The sequence below is a fragment of the Carassius gibelio genome, chromosome B24, assembly GCF_023724105.1.
Source record: "Carassius gibelio isolate Cgi1373 ecotype wild population from Czech Republic chromosome B24, carGib1.2-hapl.c, whole genome shotgun sequence".
NCBI classification, from domain to species: domain Eukaryota; kingdom Metazoa; phylum Chordata; class Actinopteri; order Cypriniformes; family Cyprinidae; genus Carassius; species Carassius gibelio.
Window position 1 is genome coordinate 7,401,147 of NC_068419.1, and position 19,892 is coordinate 7,421,038.

General features: G+C 36.1%; 2 protein-coding genes across 14 annotated transcripts in view; one reads left to right on the forward strand and one right to left on the reverse strand.

Moving 5' to 3' along the window:
- Positions 1-885: 885 nt before the first annotated feature.
- On the forward strand, positions 886-14,612 carry LOC128012852 (zinc finger MYND domain-containing protein 11). 4 transcript variants are annotated; one of them, XM_052595417.1, is made up of 18 exons: positions 900-1,089; positions 1,174-1,250; positions 3,181-3,312; positions 3,402-3,561; positions 4,606-4,629; positions 4,972-5,004; positions 6,899-7,060; positions 7,200-7,277; positions 7,401-7,493; positions 7,585-7,672; positions 7,774-7,829; positions 7,938-8,015; positions 8,099-8,217; positions 9,494-9,737; positions 9,824-9,892; positions 9,977-10,270; positions 10,401-10,586; positions 12,642-14,612. In XM_052595417.1, exons 3-18 carry the CDS (start codon positions 3,197-3,199, stop codon positions 12,762-12,764), a joined length of 1,923 nt encoding a protein of 640 aa, XP_052451377.1. In that variant the 5' UTR covers positions 900-1,089; positions 1,174-1,250; positions 3,181-3,196; the 3' UTR covers positions 12,765-14,612. The 4 variants fall into 4 exon arrangements, with proteins under 4 accessions (XP_052451376.1, XP_052451377.1, XP_052451378.1 ...); XM_052595416.1 differs by lacking the exon at positions 1,174-1,250 and having other exon boundaries at positions 886-1,089; XM_052595418.1 differs by lacking the exons at positions 1,174-1,250; positions 4,972-5,004 and having other exon boundaries at positions 901-1,089.
- Positions 14,613-16,198: 1,586 nt separating this feature from the next.
- The window catches only part of LOC128013315 (disco-interacting protein 2 homolog C), a 103,116-nt gene continuing 99,422 nt past the window's right edge, over positions 16,199-19,892 (reverse strand). For all 10 annotated transcript variants that reach the window (XM_052596219.1, XM_052596220.1, XM_052596222.1 and 7 more), the window contains 5 exons: positions 18,795-18,852; positions 18,621-18,695; positions 18,357-18,531; positions 18,154-18,277; positions 16,199-17,150 (listed from right to left, as the gene is read on the reverse strand). In XM_052596219.1, the coding sequence (XP_052452179.1) occupies positions 16,898-17,150; positions 18,154-18,277; positions 18,357-18,531; positions 18,621-18,695; positions 18,795-18,852 (685 nt within the window). In that variant the 3' untranslated portion in view covers positions 16,199-16,897. The remainder of the gene's footprint in view (positions 17,151-18,153; positions 18,278-18,356; positions 18,532-18,620; positions 18,696-18,794; positions 18,853-19,892) is intronic.

Genomic DNA, 19,892 nt, shown 5'->3' on the forward strand with positions numbered 1-19,892 from the left:
CACACACACACACACACACACACACACATATATATATATATATATATACATATATATTATGCAAAGTATTTTTCTTTAATTTATAGGAAATATAGGCCTAGGTTAATCAACTATGACAAAGTAATATTTGGTCCCAAGCCTACTTATTGCAGGCTAAATCTGCAATGCAAAATATGATATTTTGCTTTTATGTCTCTTTTGAATTTTTTGTGTAATTTTTAAACTTAGTTTTGTTCATATTTTGAATAAGATTTTTTTATATATACTTTCTGTTTTCACTTTAATTGTAGTTGTCATTTTTATTATTTTTATAAAATGTCTATACAGTTTTTGTTCATTCATATTAATTCATTTGATTATTATTTATTTTAGTACATAAAGTTAAACAAAACAAAAATGAAAAAAGGTGCCTTGGCAATGAGATGAAATAAAATATGTTCATATTTTTTATGTTTTTAGATTTAGTATCTTTAACCATGATTCAGGCATGTTTTAAATGTCAGTGACAGGGTTGTAAACCTCATAAAAACCGAACCGAAAATGTAACCGTTCTCATAACATTTGATCACCAGTTCCTGCCAAGTTCCAAAAAGATTCTGAATAATTATAAATGCATTATTATATGCTAATCATATCTAACAAAGAGGTCATATGTATCATTACAATCTATAAAAGATATGATAAGTGAAGGTTTACTTGGAATTTTACATTTATGAATACATAAATGAGAGAGAGAGAGAGAGAGAGAGAGAGAGAGAGAGAGAGAGAGAGAGAGAGAGAGAGAGAGAGAGAGAGAGAGAGAGAGAACTAGTAATGCTTGGGAAAAAAGAGCTTCAAGGTGAGACGTGCAAACTAAAGCCAGCAACGCCTGCGTCCTGCCACTAGAGTTCTCCCAAAGCTTGTGTGTGTGTGTGTGTGAGAGAGAGAGAGTGTGTGTGTATTTACCCCTCCGAGCTCTCAACTGAGGCCGGGCTCCTGCAACCAACCACAATTCTGACATTTAACTCCGGAAACACAAATGAAAGCAGCGCTGGGTTCCATCTAAAGTGCGACTGAACGGCGAGGCGTTTGATCAGCTGTCGGACAGCGGTGAGTTACAGCAGAAACCGGCTCGATTTCATCACATTCGCGGCAAAGAGGAACAAAAAATTCACACTGGTTGGTTTTGTCTAGAAGCGAGCGAGGGAGGGATATCAACATGGCGTCCATGTAGCTCACCAACCAACAAGAATGTCTATGCACCGATGAAGGTTTTTCCCTCCATTTGTAATTTGATTGGGTTATTAATTCGGATTCTTTACGGTGTGATTACATTTAGCGCTTGTCAAAAACAGCTCGCGCGTTTACGATATCCTCGTGTTCATAGTTTTGCTACTCCTAGACACCCGTTTGTTGTTTCTTTCAGGCACTGTGACCGAAAAGCGGGACCTGTGCTGGGTTTTATTGGTCAATCATAAGACAAACAGCTGTCAAAGTCATCGTGGCTTTTGAAATAGCGTTATTTTGTTCGCTTCGTTAATAAAATCGGCTTTTAAATGCTTTTACGCGGTGCATTCCAGCACTCGGGTTGTGGGGCTCACGAGCTGTTGTGTGTAGTCAGTAGCCATCTGCGTTTTTTTTATTTTTTTAATCACTGGCAACATTTTTTACACTGTAACAGTGTGAACAAAAGTTAAGATTGTCACAAAAACTTGTAACGTTGCTGTTGTAACATTCGATCAGGAAGCGATTGGTTCCCATCCTTTCTGCGCATGTATTGCGCAATAAAGCAAACAGGTCTCGCTGGTGACATTAAAAACCGCACTCAGTCAATTATTATGCTAACTAAAAAAGTGGATACATAAAGTAATAGTATTTAAATGATGTAAATACACATGTGCTGAATATTCTACATATGACAAAAGCTGTATTATTGTACATTGAGTGGGTCGTCACTTCATGGGTGCTGCCATGTTAATGTCACGTGAGCAGCCTGCAATTGACCAAGTTACCTGTAATTATAATAACAATGTTTTACTGCATATCGCTTTCAACCAATGTGCTTTAAAAGTGTAATAACCGTCTATGGTAATAATAGATAGGTTTGTTATAAACCAAAAACAGTATTTAGTATTCAAACTTAATGTATCCAGGCCAATAGGAGTAGGTATGACCGCAACAAAAACTGCTAAACATAAAAAAGTGCACTATTAAATTAGCTGTAAAATGCAAATGACTTGAAATAGTTTCCCTAGTACCCCGACATGAATAATAGTATAGTTTTACATCATTATATATAATTTTTTCCACATATTGAGTTATGTTTATTGAAATGAAAACCTCAACCAAGGCTTTATTTGCATCATGTAAAAATAGGTGGTTAGATTAATGTCTTTTGCCTTGATAACTATTATTTATGTTTTATAATTAATGAGTGTGTCTTGTTCATATTCTTGGAAACTCATTAGAATTCACTTTATTGATAAATTGCAGCCTACAAAAGGAGTTTCAGCTCTACATCCTTCATTCAAAAACTCTGGCCGTTGATTGTAGAAGCTATACTCTGCGGTATGCACAACAGCAATAAATGTGACAGTCATTTTTATCTGTTCTTCATGCCACATAGAGACCTAAAAATACCGCAGACAGTCTACAGGCTGAAAACTGCTGAGGGTTTTTATTATAGAACTGGATTTGCTTTCCATGTGTCATTTTCACTCTATAAATCTCTGCTGTTCTGTAATGATAGTGAGAGGAACTTGGTGTCTTCAATGTCTTTTGACATCAACACAACAGTTCTGAAGAGTTTTATAAGAGAGCTTAATGTTTAACCTGGTTAGTGTATTTTTTTTTTTTTTTTATATGAAAGCATTTCCGCCCTAGGTTTACATGTGGTTATAGTCGCAGGAGCTCTTTAAAAACAGAGTTAGAGTCCATTTCAATGTAGACTTAATGAAGTTTGTTATACTCTGGTGCCTTTTTCCATGAAGATCTAGTGTTTGTCCACAATGACAAAGATACACAAGCAGAGACACTCTTTAGAGAAATGGTGTGTAATTTCTTGCTGTCACTGACAGAACTAACACACATTTGCATTTTGCTTTTTTATATGCAAGCACCTAAGCTCTTCAGACTGTGCTTTGCTTATTGTGGGGAGCATGCATTTTTGTTCAAGGGCTTTTTCTGGTATAATCATTCTAGGTTAGAACTGGCCACAATGTCGAGGGTGGTGAAAAAGAGGCAAGCAGACCCCAAAGTGGTTCAGTATGTCTGGTCGGCCATCGAAGTCATCCGCAATCAGAAACAAATCGCAAACATGGACAGAATCTCAAAGTAACTGCTTTAATTCTCCCTTTACTAATATTATCAATGTATGCATTAAAATCCATTTCTTAGAGAAGACCTTGCGTGTTTTGGTGCAGATATTTAAGTCGTGTGTATGGGATGCACCCTAAAGACACGGCCAGGCAGCTAGTTTTGGCTGTCAAAGACGGTCTGGTGGTGGAGACGCTCACAGTGGGCTGCAAAGGTTCCAAGGCCGGGATCGAACAGGAGGGATACTGGCTTCCAGGAGACGAGATGGTGAGACATTAACCAGAGCATTTCTATTTGAAACAAAACATACTTTTATCTACATGCTTCCTAGATAAAAAAAAGCGCTAAAGGTAAACATGGTTTGGTTTTACTACACATTAATCAAATAAAATAAAGGGGCTCAATGTAGATATGCTGCTGGCTCCAACACAGCCATGCACTTCTCAAGACCATCAGTGAGACATTTGATTTGTTAAAAAAAAATAAAACAAATTTGTCCGATAAAGTTCATGACTTTGACTCTCAACAGTGAGATTTCAGCTGTAAACTTCCTCCGTATGCACTCGTGATGGTAGATGCTGATGTTTCAGTGCCTTCACCAGCACATAGAGACATTCCTCTGCTGTGTGACAGAGCATGTTTGAAGGAAGCACTGTTTGTTTTTGGGGTATGGTTTATAGCTGGGAATATACACATCTGTCCCAGGTTTCATCAGCTTTATCTGTGGCCTTCATTCAAAAAACAAAACAAAAAAAAAAAACTCACAAATATTTGCTTATTTGTATGAAAGACCTTTTTACATACACTCCTATTCAAAAGTTTAGAGTCAGTTTAAAAGAAATGAGCTGAATCAAGTAAATACTTTTACATTTTTACATTTTCTTATTTCAAAGACAAATTGTTCTTTTGAACTTTCTATTCATTCAAGAAAAAATCTGCAAAAATATGAAGCAGCAAAACTGTTTTCAACATTACAGATCATAAGAAATGAGCAGCAAATCAGCATATTAGAATGATTTCTGAAAGATCATGTGACACTGAAGACTGAATAAATGGCTGCCATCACAGGAATTAATAATAAAAAGAAAATCGAACTGACCCCAAAGTTTTGAACACTTATGTATGTAAAAGCATATATATATGAATATGAGTATTAGCAGGATATATGAATGTTTATGTTGTTGTGTGTATTCTCACACCAAACACCCACCCGCGAGTCCCTAACACGGAGCGCCTGTGGTTAGTTTCAGCCAACCCCAGCTCTTAGATAAGGATTTTAAACAATGTTTTTTGGATCACTTGCAATCGCAGGAGCAGATGTCAGAGGGAAGCAAGGTATGTTGACGTCCAGTTGCTGGAATTTCTTTAATTAACAACATGATCTGCCCTTTAGTTAATAGTATGTGTTACCTGTGCATGGGACAGCAGCTGAATTGAAGGAGCTTCTATGTAGCCTTAGAGTTCAAATATTTCCTCAAATTTAAATCAGAAATTCACATAATGCAAATATTTAACTATCAATCAAAATATGATGATAATACACACTATTTATACTGGTATCTGCGGCTATGCTGGCATCAACAAGCTTCGTTTTACTTCAGTGCTGTGCTGTGTGAGGTTTTGTGCGCCTTGTTTTGTCACTGAATGCTCATTATTAGTGATTTCTCTCTTCTCTAGCCCTCTCTGCCTTCTGAAGCTCTTTTCCAAGATGTGCGTAAGCTTCACATACATTAATCTTACATGTTTTCAAATCAAGATTAGATTTTTTTTTGCAAGATTTGTATGTCAATGTCAAGACCAGTTCAATGTCAGAACCAGTTAGACCAGTGTTTGCCAAGATAATAAACTGTTTACGATGGCTAAGACCAGTGTCAGCGGTTAACTCATCCATTCAAGGACAATATTTGCACATTCAGAGCTGATTTCTGCATTTTTATATTTATAAGGGTATGTTCTGTGTACGCATAAGATATTTATTAACAGAAAGGCTTGATTTGAATAATTAGGAATCTATATTTGTGCATTATTAAGAAACATATTGGATATTTAAAGTGAATTGTGACACTGTATTAGCAGTTTAGCTTCAAATGCCTGTTAACTTCTTACACTGGTTTAGACCCATTTTAAAGGAAAGATTAAAAACTATTTGCAGACAGTAGCATCATTTTCTGAAGTATAACTTTGGTTAAAGAATGCAGGTTTGGTACTGTATCCAGAAAAGTGAATATGGTGGAATGTCTCTGGTGTGTGCAGTAGATTGTTGAGATTTTTAGAGGATAGCATTAATATACGGGGAATGTGATCGTGGCATGTGAAAATGTGATTGCTGACCATTTCTTTCAAAGAACATTTAGTTATGTTTAAGGTTTGATTTAAATGACCATTTGATTTAAACATATGGTGGTATTTTCTTTACTTTCATAGTATCTGAAAGTGTTAAACAGATTTTATCCAGATTTTAAAGGGGTCATATGATGCAATTTAAAAATTTTCCTTTCTCTTTGGAGTGTTACAAGCTCTAGGTGAATAAAGAAGATCTGTAAAGCTGCAAAGACTAAAGTATCAAATGCAAAGAGATATTCTTTATCAAAGTTAAGACTCTGCCACGCCCCTCTAAAATGGCTCGTTCAAACACGCCCCCACATGTCTATGTCACCATGTGGAAATATTTGTGTAATGCCGCCCAAATGTTTGCGCAAAGAACGGTCTTTAAATTTATTTTAAAAGATGATGCTTGCGATTATGACAAGGGGCTTTACATTTCCAACAAGTGCTTGCAGTGTTCGTCCAATCACAACAATGCACTGGGTCAGTTGGCCAATCAGAGTAGACTGTGCTTGTCAGAAGGAGGGACATTGTAGAAAATGAGTCGTTTGAGAGAGGCCAGGCATAGATGACCTACAATAATGTACAGTTTTGTAAAAATAGTTTTTTTGAACATTAAAGCATGTCACCATATTTTGTTACACCAAAAACACAAAATAATGATCTTTAAAAAAGCATCACATGACCCATTTAACTACTTCCAGTGTAAAGCATATATTGTTAATAAACATTTCATTCGAGAACATCGGAGTCATACAAAATGGTCATGTAAATTGAACCATAATCCAAAAATGTAACATTCTTAATATCAAACATATTATACACCTATGATCATTTGATTAACATTTGTTTCATTATTATAACTAATGAGTGGGTTTTAAATTTTTGCTTTCTTGGTGCTTTGGAAAAACTGCTACTTATAGAAGAGCAGCCCTCATACTCTGTTTTCTCTTCAAATGTTGATTAAAATAATTATAACACACACACAAAATATTTTATGAAAATTTGAAAGATTTAGTCTTATAAAACCAAATTGACAGTTTGCTTGTTGGTGATGATTTTACTTGTGGTGTTACATATTAATAGTCCCTTGGGGCTCTGGTCACAAATGATAAAAACATTTCAGAGTAAGAGGGCTGATCTTAAATCCATGTGGTCAGGATCTTGTTTGCAGGTCATGAAAAGGTTAATCGTTCCTGGATCACTGGTCTTGTTCCCAGGATCTTGGTGGTGGCCCAGGTGGGCGGGGATGTGCATTACTGTACTGTGTGTGTTTCAGGACTGGGAAGCAGAAAGTCATGACTGGTACTGTTTTGAGTGTCACCTTCCTGGAGACGTGCTGGAGTGTGACGGCTGTTTCCGTGTCTACCACCTCCGCTGTCTGTCTGAAGACCACCGGCCACGCGACACAACCTCCCACTGGCAGTGCGGCATCTGCAGGGTGGGTAACGAGAGACCATTAGAAAACCCAGCTCAGTTCAGGGGGGATAAAACCCACAAATGCATTTTAAGGATATGTTCCATCGGATTATGATGTGGTTATTGAGTCATTTGTTTCTTGCGGTGCTGTTTATTAACAGGGCAGTAAAAGGAAGAATTTGAACAAACAGGAAATGACAACATACCTAAAGTTCATTCTTGGACGCATGAAGGAAAGGGTGGGTTTCACACTTTCACTTCTCACTTCGTCCACACTAAATCATGTCGAAATTAAGTCTTTCCCCCACATGCGTTTTCTGTTGAAATGTGAAGCAGATTTCTTCCGTCTGATCGTCTTTCAGGCTGTGGACCTGCACAAGAGAGGCAAGGAGACAAAGCAACCCCTGTACAGAAGACTGATCCACACGCTTCTGGATGTGGATAACATACAAGAGGTACCCAGACCTAAGACTAGGAGAAACAATTCAAAGATCATGTGCTCTGTCATCCACAGCATGTTCTCATGTATCTTCTGTTCTCCTACAGAACATCTCCGAGGGGAAGTACAAGAGCTTTGAGGAGTTCAGGGCTGACGCTCAGCTGATAGTTCACAACACAGCCATTCTGCACGGAGGTGAGACGTATGAACCACAGTCATGAGTGTGATTTACCAAATAGTTTGTGTGCACCTCGCTCAAGTGTCAGCTCGACCAATTCCACATTCTCTGTCAACAGTCAACAGCGATCAGACCGAAATCGCAAGACTGCTCTACAACGACACATGCCACGAGGTCAGACCGAGCAAACAGTTGGAATTTTGGTATTTTTATGTTAATGGGTTAAAAAAGATCTCATGCACTTTTGAAACATTGAATTGCGCAATTATTAATTTGTTCCAGCTGAACGAGTTAATGCTGTGCAGACACTGCTTCTATCTCTCGAACGCACGGCCTGACAACTGGTTCTGTTACCCATGTGTAAGCACAGACGTACACACTCTCATTCCTGCAGATTTACATGTGATTTGTGAATGTACTTAAGGATGTTTGTCTGCGATCAGAGTCCGACTCACGAGCTGGTGTGGGCCCGGATGAAGGGCTTCGGTTATTGGCCTGCAAAGGTGATGCAGAGAGAGAGCGGTCAGGTGGATGTTCGGTTCTTTGGTCATCAGCACCAAAGGTGAGCCTCCGGTTACATTAGGAACTTGAACTGTATTGGATTTACAAGAACAAATGTAAGACTTCAGAAGCTTCATCCTAAATTAAACAAGATTATTGACTCAGAACTACAGCTTGGTGATATATCAAATATCAGTGATCTTGCTATAAAATTATTCAGCAGTGTGAATATTGATGATTTTAATGTCTCATTGAAATGTTTTAATCGCACTGGTAAGAGAAACATTTCAAACTGCCGTTTCATTGACGTATTTGCTTCATCACTCCGAAATGTTCACAGAATTGTCCATGTGGTGTGTTTTATATATAAAATGTTTTATGAAAATATAATTACATTTTATTCATAATTTGGTTAATATATTGTAAGTGTCTTTCGTTTTGTTCATAGTACAATGAGGAAAATGTTTTTTAGATTTTACTTATTTTTATGTAAAATAATTTACTGTATCTATTACAGTTTGTATATATTAATTAAAATACTTTAATGTTGAGTTGTAATGTCTTTTATATATATTATATATACTTAAAAATATAGTTTAAAATGGCACAGAATTTTATATATATATATATATATATATATGTGTGTATATATGTATATGTGCCTGTGACATTTTAAAATATTTTTTTTTAGGTTTCATATGCTCATCAAGGCTGCATTTATTTGATCATAGTGAAATATTTTTGCCATTTAAATTAATTTTAATATACTTTAAAAAATAATCCTGTGAAGCAAAGCTGAATTTTCAGGATCATTACTCCAGTCTTCAGTGTCACATGATCCTTCAGAAATCTACATTTTCTAATTTGCTGACTTATTATGTGCTGTCCTTTTTAAAAAAAAAATATTTGTCTAAGGATCAAAGAAAAAAGTATCACAAACCCACCCCCCCACCCCAAAAAAAAAAAATTAAGCACTGATAATAAATCGTCATATTAGAATGATTTTTGAAGAATCAAATTTGGCACTGCATCACAAAATAAATTATATTTTAAAGTATATTAAAATAGGAAGCCAGTATTAGAAATTTCAATATTTCACAATATTACTGTTTTTTTTTTTCTGTACTTTTGATGAAATAAATACAGACATTAAAATTAAAAAAACAATTGTTTTGATTAAATAAAAAAAAAAATAATAATAAAAAAGAATCTTGCTGATCCCAAACGTTTGAAAGGCAGTGTGTGTGTATGTATGTATGTAAATAATAATGTGTATTAATGTCAAAAGTCTAAAAATTATAGTTTTTGCATAACCCAGTGACTCTGTTTTGCTGCAGGGCGTGGATTCCTTCCGACAACATCCAGGAGATCACAGTTAACGTGCAGCAGCTGCAGGTGAAGCGCAGCTTGGGGTGGAAGAAAGCGTGTGATGAGCTGGAGCTCCACCAGCGGTTCCTGAGGGAGGGCCGAACCTGGAAGGGGAAGCTGGAAGAGAAGCATGACCGGTCGGACAGGCACGAAAGACAGGAAGACAGACAGGAAGAGGCGGAGTCGAGTATCTCCTCCACTTCCAACGAGCAGGTGAGCACTTTTACTGCATTTCATTTTGAAATAAGCCAGATTGGCTTTGCTTTATTTAATATCTGGTTGTCTTATGTTACTGACAGTCTAAAGGCAACCAAGAGCCCAAAGCTAAAAAGAGCCGCCGTTCCCAAGTCGCCGAACCCAAAGAAGAGGTTTGTAATGCAATGCGTTTATTGAATGAGATGTGAGATATAGAGTTCACTTCACCTTTACTATCTCCTGCTGTTTTACATCAGGAACCGGAGCCTGAGATGGAAGCCGTCAGCTCGAGTCAAGAGATCCCAACAGCTGCTCCACATCAGCCCGAGCGTATGTCCGTCTCCACCCAGACCAAAAAGTCTGGCTCGCCGCCTTCCTCTTCCTCGCCAGCTCCTCGCATGATGCACCGAGGCTCTCAGACGGTCTCCGAGGTCAGCTGCCAAAACATGTGCCATGACAAATACACCAAGATCTTCAGCGATGTTAAAGAAATGATGAAAGCGGAGAACAAGCGGGAAACCGAACGCGTCCTGAAAGAGGCTCTGGACAAGGTGAGGAACGTTCTTTCATTTTGGACTGACATCTGGCTCAAAGATACCCCTTTTGCTCCAAGAAAGCCACCCTTGTTGGTGGAAAAAGGGGGAAATTGCAGCAAACTCAGCACTGTGGTCGTCCTTACAGTTGCGAGCAGAGATGGAGGAAGAGAAGAGGCAGGCGGTGAACAAAGCGGTGTCCAACACGCAGGCTGAGATGGAAAGAAAGTGCAAACAGGTGAAGGAGAAGTGCAAAGAGGAGCTCATGGAGGAGATGAAGAAGATGGTAGCTCAGCATAAACAACTTCTTTCCCAGACCAAGAAGAAGCAGTGGGTGAGTGAACTTTCATAAGATCTTATGTGTAGATACAAATTGTTAGAACCATTGTGACAAGGAAGAAGGAAGGAAGTAAAAAATGCTTTGTTTATAGTATGGAAACCAAACTTTGAAAAGCTGTCAGATTTATAAAAATACACCTGATTTAATTTTTCATGACATTATAAAAATAGATTTTACAACCATACCTAGGAATCAACTTTACACATGATTGTTTTATGATGTTGGACTTTTGTAAAATATGTTTTTAGATTTTCTTGTATCTTGTAAATGCTTTTAGCTTTTCTGAACTTCAATAAACATTCATATATGCACCCCTACTGATTGCAGCATGGAAAATGTTATATTGTATTTATATCATATATTTATATACATTCCAGAATAATTTAGATGTTGATTTATTATAAAATAAACATGTAGGTTTCATAAATGAAGACTGCTTTTAAGCACTCAGATTATTTGTTCTTATTCATTTAATCTATTCAAGTAAATTTGAAATTTCAAAGAATTTCTCAATTTGTCGATGAATAAAAAGATGTTAAACGTAGTAATGCTGTAACATTCAAAACTTTGAATTTTTGCACATTCACTCATTATTGAAAAGTTACTGATCAGATTCAATATTTGCAATAAAGTTATGACTGTTTTATGAACTACTGTTGCCCCAGGTATAAACAGACACTAGAATGAAAAATAGTGTGCAGACTTTGAATGCATTATGATTGCTAATATTACTAAAATTAGGTCAAATTCATTCAAATGTGACTCATGGTCTGTTAAAGACCATCTCCTCCTGGCAGCTTCATCAGTTTTTGAACATTATTTTTCTTTTTAGATTTTTTTCCCCCCAGAAGCCCTAATTTACCCACCATGTTGTTGTATTTACAATCTATTTATAGCTTCTGCGTGTTGCTAGGAGATGAGAAATGGTTCTCCAGCATATTATTACTCACCTGAACTCCAAAATTGTCTTCTGGGAAATATTGCAGCTCTGAGGGCAGAATTAGGAAATGAAGAACAATTTTTGTCTGAGTCAATAATGTGCTGTGGGGTTGTATTATACCTGTAGATGAACTCGAACCTGATTAATGACACATTAATGAGAAAACTATCACACACACTATATATACTATATATATATAAAATCATTTCTGAAAGGGATCTAGGTATCCACGATTTTGTCCAGTAGAACGTGATAGTCATGTTATCGCTATGTTTATATTGCTTCATTCATAAAGAGTGGGATGACCTTGATATTAAAATTAGTTGATAAAAGCGCATTATATTAGAATTATATTGTCACCTGTCAAATCGCATGACTTTCTCTTTCGCTGTATGTTGAGTCTGAACTGTCGATCAAAAAAAAGTCAGTCTTTCTTGACAAGCATTCACGTAAACACCGTAGGTTATGCCTTAAGTGAATGTAAAGTTGAACGTAAAAGTCAAAAGGTTTGTGGTTCCGTCTTAATTAAACACCTGACTGGTTTTGATTTTTAAAAACTATTTTTAGCTTAAATGATAAATATATTTAATTCACAATGAAAAAAAAAAAAGGTGTTGTGTCTAATTGCTTAAACTTTTTTTATTTTTTACATTAGTTTCTGCTGTCAGATTGTTATATTTTATTCTAGCAAAATAACTAGATCTATTGTTATTATGAAATGACAAGATTTAGATTATTGCCCACCCCCAGTTCTAAACATAACCTCTCAAAATAAGAGATTTGTGGCTTGTAGTCCACATATGTTAGCTTTGAGGTTAATCTATATGCTAGTGTGCTCCTAAACATTGACAAAACTCCTTTTTAGCAGATAAGCGCACTTAATAATAATAATGTGTCTTTCTACTGGGAAAACAAACCAAAACAAAGATTATGACTTATTCCGCACTTCACAGATTTTTGTCCAGTCAGTTCCTCTCTAAAAAGAGAATCTCCTCTTCAACTATTTTTTTTCAATAGGAAATGCACCAATAAGAATGATGATCCACGAGTTTATTTTACTGAACAAAACTCTTGTGTACAAGTCTTTTATTGTCTCTTTGTTCTTTCAGTGCTATAACTGTGAAGAAGAGGCGATGTACCACTGCTGCTGGAACACATCTTACTGCTCCATCAAATGCCAGCAGGAGCACTGGCACGCCGATCACAAACGTACCTGCCGCCGGAAGAGATGAGCGGCAGCTGGCCACACCCCTCCTCTCGACTCCACCCACCCTTGACCGTGGATTCTTGATTTCTCTTTTTAACAAGCATTTTAAACCCCAGCTCTTAGAACACTTTTACCGGAACATTTTGCTGAGTTGCAGTGAACACTAACAGGGCAGCCAGCGTGGGACTTCACGATCCTCGTGGAGTTGGTTTTATGTTTGGATTGTAACTGTATCTCATTGCGTATTCCTTTTTGTTTTTACCCTTTTATTTGCTGTATGACAGAAATCAGCCTTGCTTGCATACAGACTAGCCGAAATGTGAAGTACTAGTAATCTTTTTAAACAACTTAATCTGAAGATATGTAGATATTTGAGTTTTTTTATATAAGCGAATCGTGTCAGCCTCCTGCATTGGGTGGAGTTGGTGCTTTTAAACTCAACGGTTGGTTTTTATCAGTGGTTGTGATGTCATTTTTGGGGGGAACAGGGTTTAAAGATGACAGGTCATGTCGGTCTGAATGATACAATCTTCCATTAATGAATATGCACATTTATGGTTACACTTTAAAATAGGCCTTTAAATTTTTAACGAAAAACTAAATTATGTGCTAATTTTGGGGGTCCATTTCTGTAGCTTAAGTGTACTAAATCTTTGCCCTAGTGGGCTCTTTAGTGAGGTTTGTAAGTGTGGGCAAATTCGTTATCAGTGTTTCCACACAGTACGAAATTTGTCAAGATCCCGTAATATAGCAAAAAATAATCAGAGTTAAGATCGTACAGAGATCGGTGTAAATTAAACAATCATAAATGATCGCTATAGGGCTCTATCTTTAAGGATGACCTTTCTAGGCACTTTTTGAACCAAGAGAAAAGTTAAAAGGATCGTTTACATAAAAATTTAATTCTGCAATCATTTACTCACCCTCAAATGGTTAAAACCTATATGGCTTTCTTAAATGCCAGTCCGCATCCACTTTCATTGTATGAAATAGAGCAGCTTGGACACTCGGCTAAACGTCTCCTTTTGTGTTTTTCGCAAATCAGTCAAACCGGTTTGGAACAACATGAGGCTGAGTAAATGACAAAATTAGAATTTTTAGGTGAATAGTTATTCCTTTTAATTATTGCAATAACAATTTTTTAAGTACAAATTAGGTCAGATCTATCTTTAGAGAGTTTTTGAGATTTGTCTATGTCGACCGGGAGAACCAATCAGCTGAAGGATGTAGGGGAACATCTCTAATGGTTTTGCACAGATCCATATCTGCGTGAACTTGTATTCTGTTTCTCTCTGAAGTTTTGAATGCGTCTTAAATCACATTGGATGCATCCAAGATTCTGTCTAGCACCTATTTCTCCTCCTTTCTCTCCCTCCCTTCCCAACCTCACTGTTGCACTACATGTAAATAACTGTTTGCCGCTAGCCGTGACTGATGACGTTTGCACGTTAGCATATGTACATTTCATGAACACATTAACTATGTATTTGATAAAGTCGATCTGTAAAGGAAAAAAAAAATATTTGTGATATAACGGTAATATGTTCCATTCCAGTGTGCATGAAACCAGGTTGTGTGTACCTTATTTTGGGCTCTGCGTTAATCTACATTCTTGCGTGTCATCGGTGATGCAGTATGTCTCCTTTTTGGTTTTCTAGGGTAATTTGTCACCACTTTTTAAAATGTATTTTTTAACTTATATTTATGCGGATAGAGTAATGACTACTGAGAATTTCGACACCCAGCGAGAAGTCTGCTATACAAACACCTGTCTTTCATGTGCATACGGATTAAAATGTGTTGTAAACGTTTCCCCCTTTCTTGCATTACATTATGTAACAGTACTATGTATAAATAAAACATATCAACTGGTGGTAGTTTTTGCAATGTTTTTTTTTTTGTCTCGCAAATTTAAAAAGACAAATTTACCAATCAAAGCACTTTATTGCACCATATTTTGTGAACGTAGGCCAAAGCAGGCTTCTATAAAAGTGTAATTTAATACTTTTTAATCATGTGTACAAAACAGAATTTCAAACACACCTGCACCATACAAAATAAATTGAGTTTTTTGTCTTTTTTTTTTCTCTAACCAACAATATTTACATACACCATGCAGACTCTCTCACGTAAGTCCAGATTTCCAACAAAAAAGGGAAATAACTTCACAGGTTGAAAGTTATGTGCACATTTTTTTTTTTCTTTTCAGAATGGGGAAACATTTCCGCTTGTATGGGAATGGCAACACTAAAGCTTCCAAACAAGTTAAGACTTCTTTTCTTCATTTTTTAAAAACAAACCGACAAAAAAAGAGAACATTGCATCGTCTCTCTCTGAATAAGTGTAAACTCAGTTCCCATACACAGTATTGACGTCTATGACACCGATTCCAAACTAAAATAAAAGGTTGGGATAAATAAACCAAGACCTCAATGAGGCCAGAGGGTGCTGATATCTGACTGCAGTAGATCTCCACGATTTTGTCTGTGACGCTTGCCGTATTATCAATCGCTGAGGCAGGATGTAGAAAAGAAAAGGATACAATTCTGAATGCTCCATTTTGTCATGGTGATTTAATGGATTGCTAGTGCTATGAAAAGGAGTTCAGAAAACAAGTCCCTTCTAATGCAGCTGGTACAATGAAGAATAATGGCACGCTTCTTTTTCTCTCTTCGCTATTGTTTGCATTATTATAGCCAGTCGGTCATGTTTCATGCTTTGCCCATATTGCATGTGCCAACAATATGCCGGCATTTATTTAGCATGTATTTCCCACATAAACCGAATAAAAACAAGAGCTTAATCAATTTCACGGTCGAAAGTAAACGGTGAGGCATTAACGTAAAATGTTGTTTCATGAAAATACCAAAATCGGCATTAGTATCAGTGATGTTTGAGCGGTAAACAAAAATGCAATTGTTTAAAAGCCTGTGTCAATAAATAAAAATGCAATCACACAGATAAACGATAAAAAACAAGTTAAAAATCCTATACGAGAAAAAAAAAAACAACGTAATAAATTGCGGTGCAGATTTGAGTCATAAAAGCAAAATGTAAACAAAATTCCAGGCACATTTTTAGGGTTCGTTTTCTCTCTGAAAGGGCGCAGCGATTTAGTTTCCATTAGAAAAACTGAAGCATTTATTCCACGTGTTTGACATCGTATTGAAAGTTCTATGAGTTCGTATTTTTAACCATTCGCTCGGTCAGTTGATTCGCTCTACAACAGACACCATGCAAGTGGGAAGTACTGCATTAGAAATGTTTCATTGGTGATCTGTAGATCATTTTATATAATTTATATATATATATATATATATATATATATATATATATATATATATATATATATATATATATATATATATATATATATATTCCTTTTTTATATATATTGTATGTATATTTATATTTTTACATAGACTTGATGTGATACTACTCACTCAAGATGATACAATGTTTTATATCAGCAATATTATTTAATGAGGAAAACATTTCCAAATGCCTTCGCTCACCGATTCTAAAAAGAGCAAAATAAATAAGAACTATTATCTGTACATAATTACACAATATCAACCGACTTTGTGTTCAACCTTCAGCTTTTGTACAATGATATTAAACATGGAGGAATCGAAAAAGCAGGGGATGTTTTTTTTCTATTTTTGCTTCCTGCTGTTCGAGAACATTTACAAAGATTGAAAACTAAACCGGCAAGTTGCTGAAGGACGGCTGCAATATACATACAAATGTAATAAGTTGTTGTTGTACCTTTTTTTTTAGTTGTTTAAATGAATGGCCAGGAATGGCGTGATATCACGTCTACTTTCCACAAGTTACTCTCCAAATCATCGGGAAACCTAAAACGCACATTTCGCCACATTTAAAAATACCCTTCGCTCATATAGGGCGGATAAAAAATTAATGATGTCGCAACACCTCACATGAAAACAAAGCGACGCACAGGCGCACAAGCAGAAGCAAAAGCGATTCCTCTTCCCTTCAGGAGACCGAATCCTTCTGCCAATCTGTTTTGCCGTTTGGCTTGGTTATCACTTCTCAAAGTTTCTCCCAGTAAGTGTTCATTTGCGAAAGATCGCCCAAGCGGTCATGTGCAGTCAGTTAAACACACGCACGCTAACATACACGCGAACACTCATGCTACATGTTATATGCCACATAAATGGGGTCCAGCTGATCGGCTAGAAAGCCGTCTCGCAGGTGCATCCTCTGTTTCTCTCCGCGAGAGTTGATGGGAATGACGCCAATGTCCACCACCACCACCACGCCTACGATCAGGTAGTGCTCCTCCAGGACCGAGTTAGTCACCAAAGGAACCAGATCCAAAGCTTCCTGTTCTGAACCTTCCAGCTCCACGACCACCACCAGCAGGTTGGTCCAGGGAAACACCGCACTGAAACAAACAACAAACAGAGCAGTTCATTTAAAACGTGTCCTTTCTAAAGGGCCATTCACACTGACAGTTATTAGTAGCCACAAAGTGACAGGAAGTAACACAGGAAGTCTTAACCAATCCGAACATGAGTGAGGTTTAAAATACAACTGCTGATTGAGATTTCACTGATAAAATGCCTTGTAATTCTTGATGGTTGCAACTAATAAGAAGTTTTATGTATTACTTTTTATTTTTAAAAATTAGCACATTTAAATGTCTTAATCTTTAACAATCTAAAAAAGCAATATACATTTTTAATACTATAAATCATAACATTATGATGACCACTAATTAGTATGAAGTTCACTAGTGGAATTAAAATGATGCATTTATTTAATTTATTTAGACAAAAGTATAGAGAGAATACATTTTAATATCAAAAAAGTACACAAATAATTTTTTTTTTGTAGTATTAAGTGTTTTATTTTCATTTATTTAGACAAAAAAGTATAAAGAGTTTTTTCCATTATACAAAATAGTACAATTAGTATACAATTTAATATCAAAACAAATTAATTAATTTTTTTAAATAAATGTTTTAGACAATTTATTTAGAGAAAAACATATGGATAATATATATTTTTTTATCAAAACAATCAGTTTGACAGATTTTATTTGTTTGTGTTATTTAGATAAAATAGTATGGATATACATTATAAGAATCATAAAAAACATTTTATTAATAAAATGTTTTTTTTTTTAATGAAATAGTATATATAAGTTAGCTGTTGTTTTTTCCATTTATTTAGATAAAATGTTATAACTTTGAATATCAAAGTACATTTAACTGAGTTTAGTTTTAAGTATTTTATTTTTCATTTTTACATAATAATATAAACTGAATACATTTTAATCTCTACATAAATAAATGGCCAAATTTGAATGCCAAATTTGAATATCAGTACATCTCTGAAAAAATCTAATGAAAAAGGTACTTGGATTGGAAGCGAGAAGGTCGTACCATTCCATGATGCTCTTGTGTGTGCGTATCACAGAGGTCTCTATGTCGATGGGGTGATACCTCATTCCTCTCAGCTCCATGGCTTCATCCAGAGCGCCCACTACATACAGAGCGTCATGCCGCTCTGGAAACACAGCAGATGTTAGTATCCTTCTTAGACTACCAGTTAAAAACAAAATAACAAGCTAAACATGCTAAATCACCTCCACTTGCATCTGTGAGCTCGGTCCTGCGGAGGAAGCCCAGGTAGCCGGTACGTGCCCATACGGTCTGTGTGTCCCCGAAGCTCAAGCGTGAGTTGAAGTGATCAGACTGCAGGGCCTCATCACCGTACACCGTGAAGTAACCGCTGCCGTTATGGGTGCAGTGGACCCAGATCTAGAGACACATAACAGACCAGGAACACATGAAGTCATAAAGAGCCACAGATGATTTCGACTTGATCTTTACCTGCGATACGAACTCACCTCCCCTAGATGGGAGTCTCCCAGCGGGCCCTTGGTTTCAGGATTGGCGATGATGATTCGAACTCCGGGTAAAATCTGGTAGAGGATGAAACTGAGATTCAGTAATGTAATCATTTCAAAACACAAAGCCAGATGGAGTCGAACTAAAACTGTTGTGAAGTGCCCTGCAGGTACCTTCCCAGACTCCATGAGAGGGAGACTGTGTGGGGAGCCTCGCTCGACCAGCCGCACTCTGAGGAAAAACAAGCACACTTGATCAATTATCAGCACACAAGGGTGGACACGACTAATGACATGTTCAAAAACAAATTCAATTTCAGAGTGAACATGACTAGAGAAATACGTATATGCATACAGTACAAAACAAATGTGCAGGTATACAGCAATCACAACAATTTACAGGCACCAATTTTTTTTAACTACTGTATTTTCCAGACTATAAGTCACACTTTTTTTCATAGTTTGGCTGGTCCTGCGACTTATAATCAGGTGCGACTTATCAAAATTAATTTGACATGAACCAAGAGAAATGAACCGAGAAAACATTAACGTCTAGAGCCAGGAGAGGGCGCTCTATGCTGCTCACTGCTCCTGTAGTCTACATTGAAGACATAGAGCGCCCTCTCACGGCTGTAGACGGTAATGTTTTCTCTTGGTTCTAAATAAATGCGACTTATAGTCCAGTGACACTTATATATGTTTTTTTTCCTCATCATGACGTATTTTTGGTCTGATGTTACTTATACTCAGGTGCGACTTATAGCCCGAAAAATACGGTACTGTCTTTTGAAAAACACGTAAAAAAATTTTTTTTTTTAGATTTTATTTTATTATTATTGTGAGAATTAAAAGATTTGTACAAAGTAGGCTTTATCTAATATCTACTTAATTAACAAATTAACATAAGATTTTAAATAAAGTAACAGATTTACTAAATCCCATATTATTACAATCACAACTTTATTTGTGGTTATTGCATTAAAAAAAAAACCTTTTGAAAAGTAAAAATTTTAAAACTTGAAAGTTTTACACAATTAACATTAATTAAGGTTAGGGTTTAAAAAGATATGTTGTTGAATTTAAGTAAATATTCACAGCATAATATTTTTAATACTTCATTTTAGAAACGTTACCTATATATCACACTTATTATTTCTCAGTGTATTTGATGGAAATTCAACAAATAAGCTACATGTAACGAATGAATTCAACAAAATAAATAGAAATATGAAATATTAATGAATTCAACAAGTAAATACATAATAATGTAAA

Excerpts from the sequence above, each read along its gene's own strand:
- LOC128012852 (XM_052595416.1), top strand. The coding sequence starts at position 3,197 with ATGTCGAGGGTGGTGAAAAAGAGGCAAGCAGACCCCAAAGTGGTTCAG. Across the intron at positions 4,630-4,971 it reads AGATGTCAGAGGGAAGCAAG|CCCTCTCTGCCTTCTGAAGC; the intron begins GTATGTTGACGT and ends TCTCTTCTCTAG. Across the intron at positions 7,494-7,584 it reads ATGTGGATAACATACAAGAG|AACATCTCCGAGGGGAAGTA; the intron begins GTACCCAGACCT and ends GTTCTCCTACAG.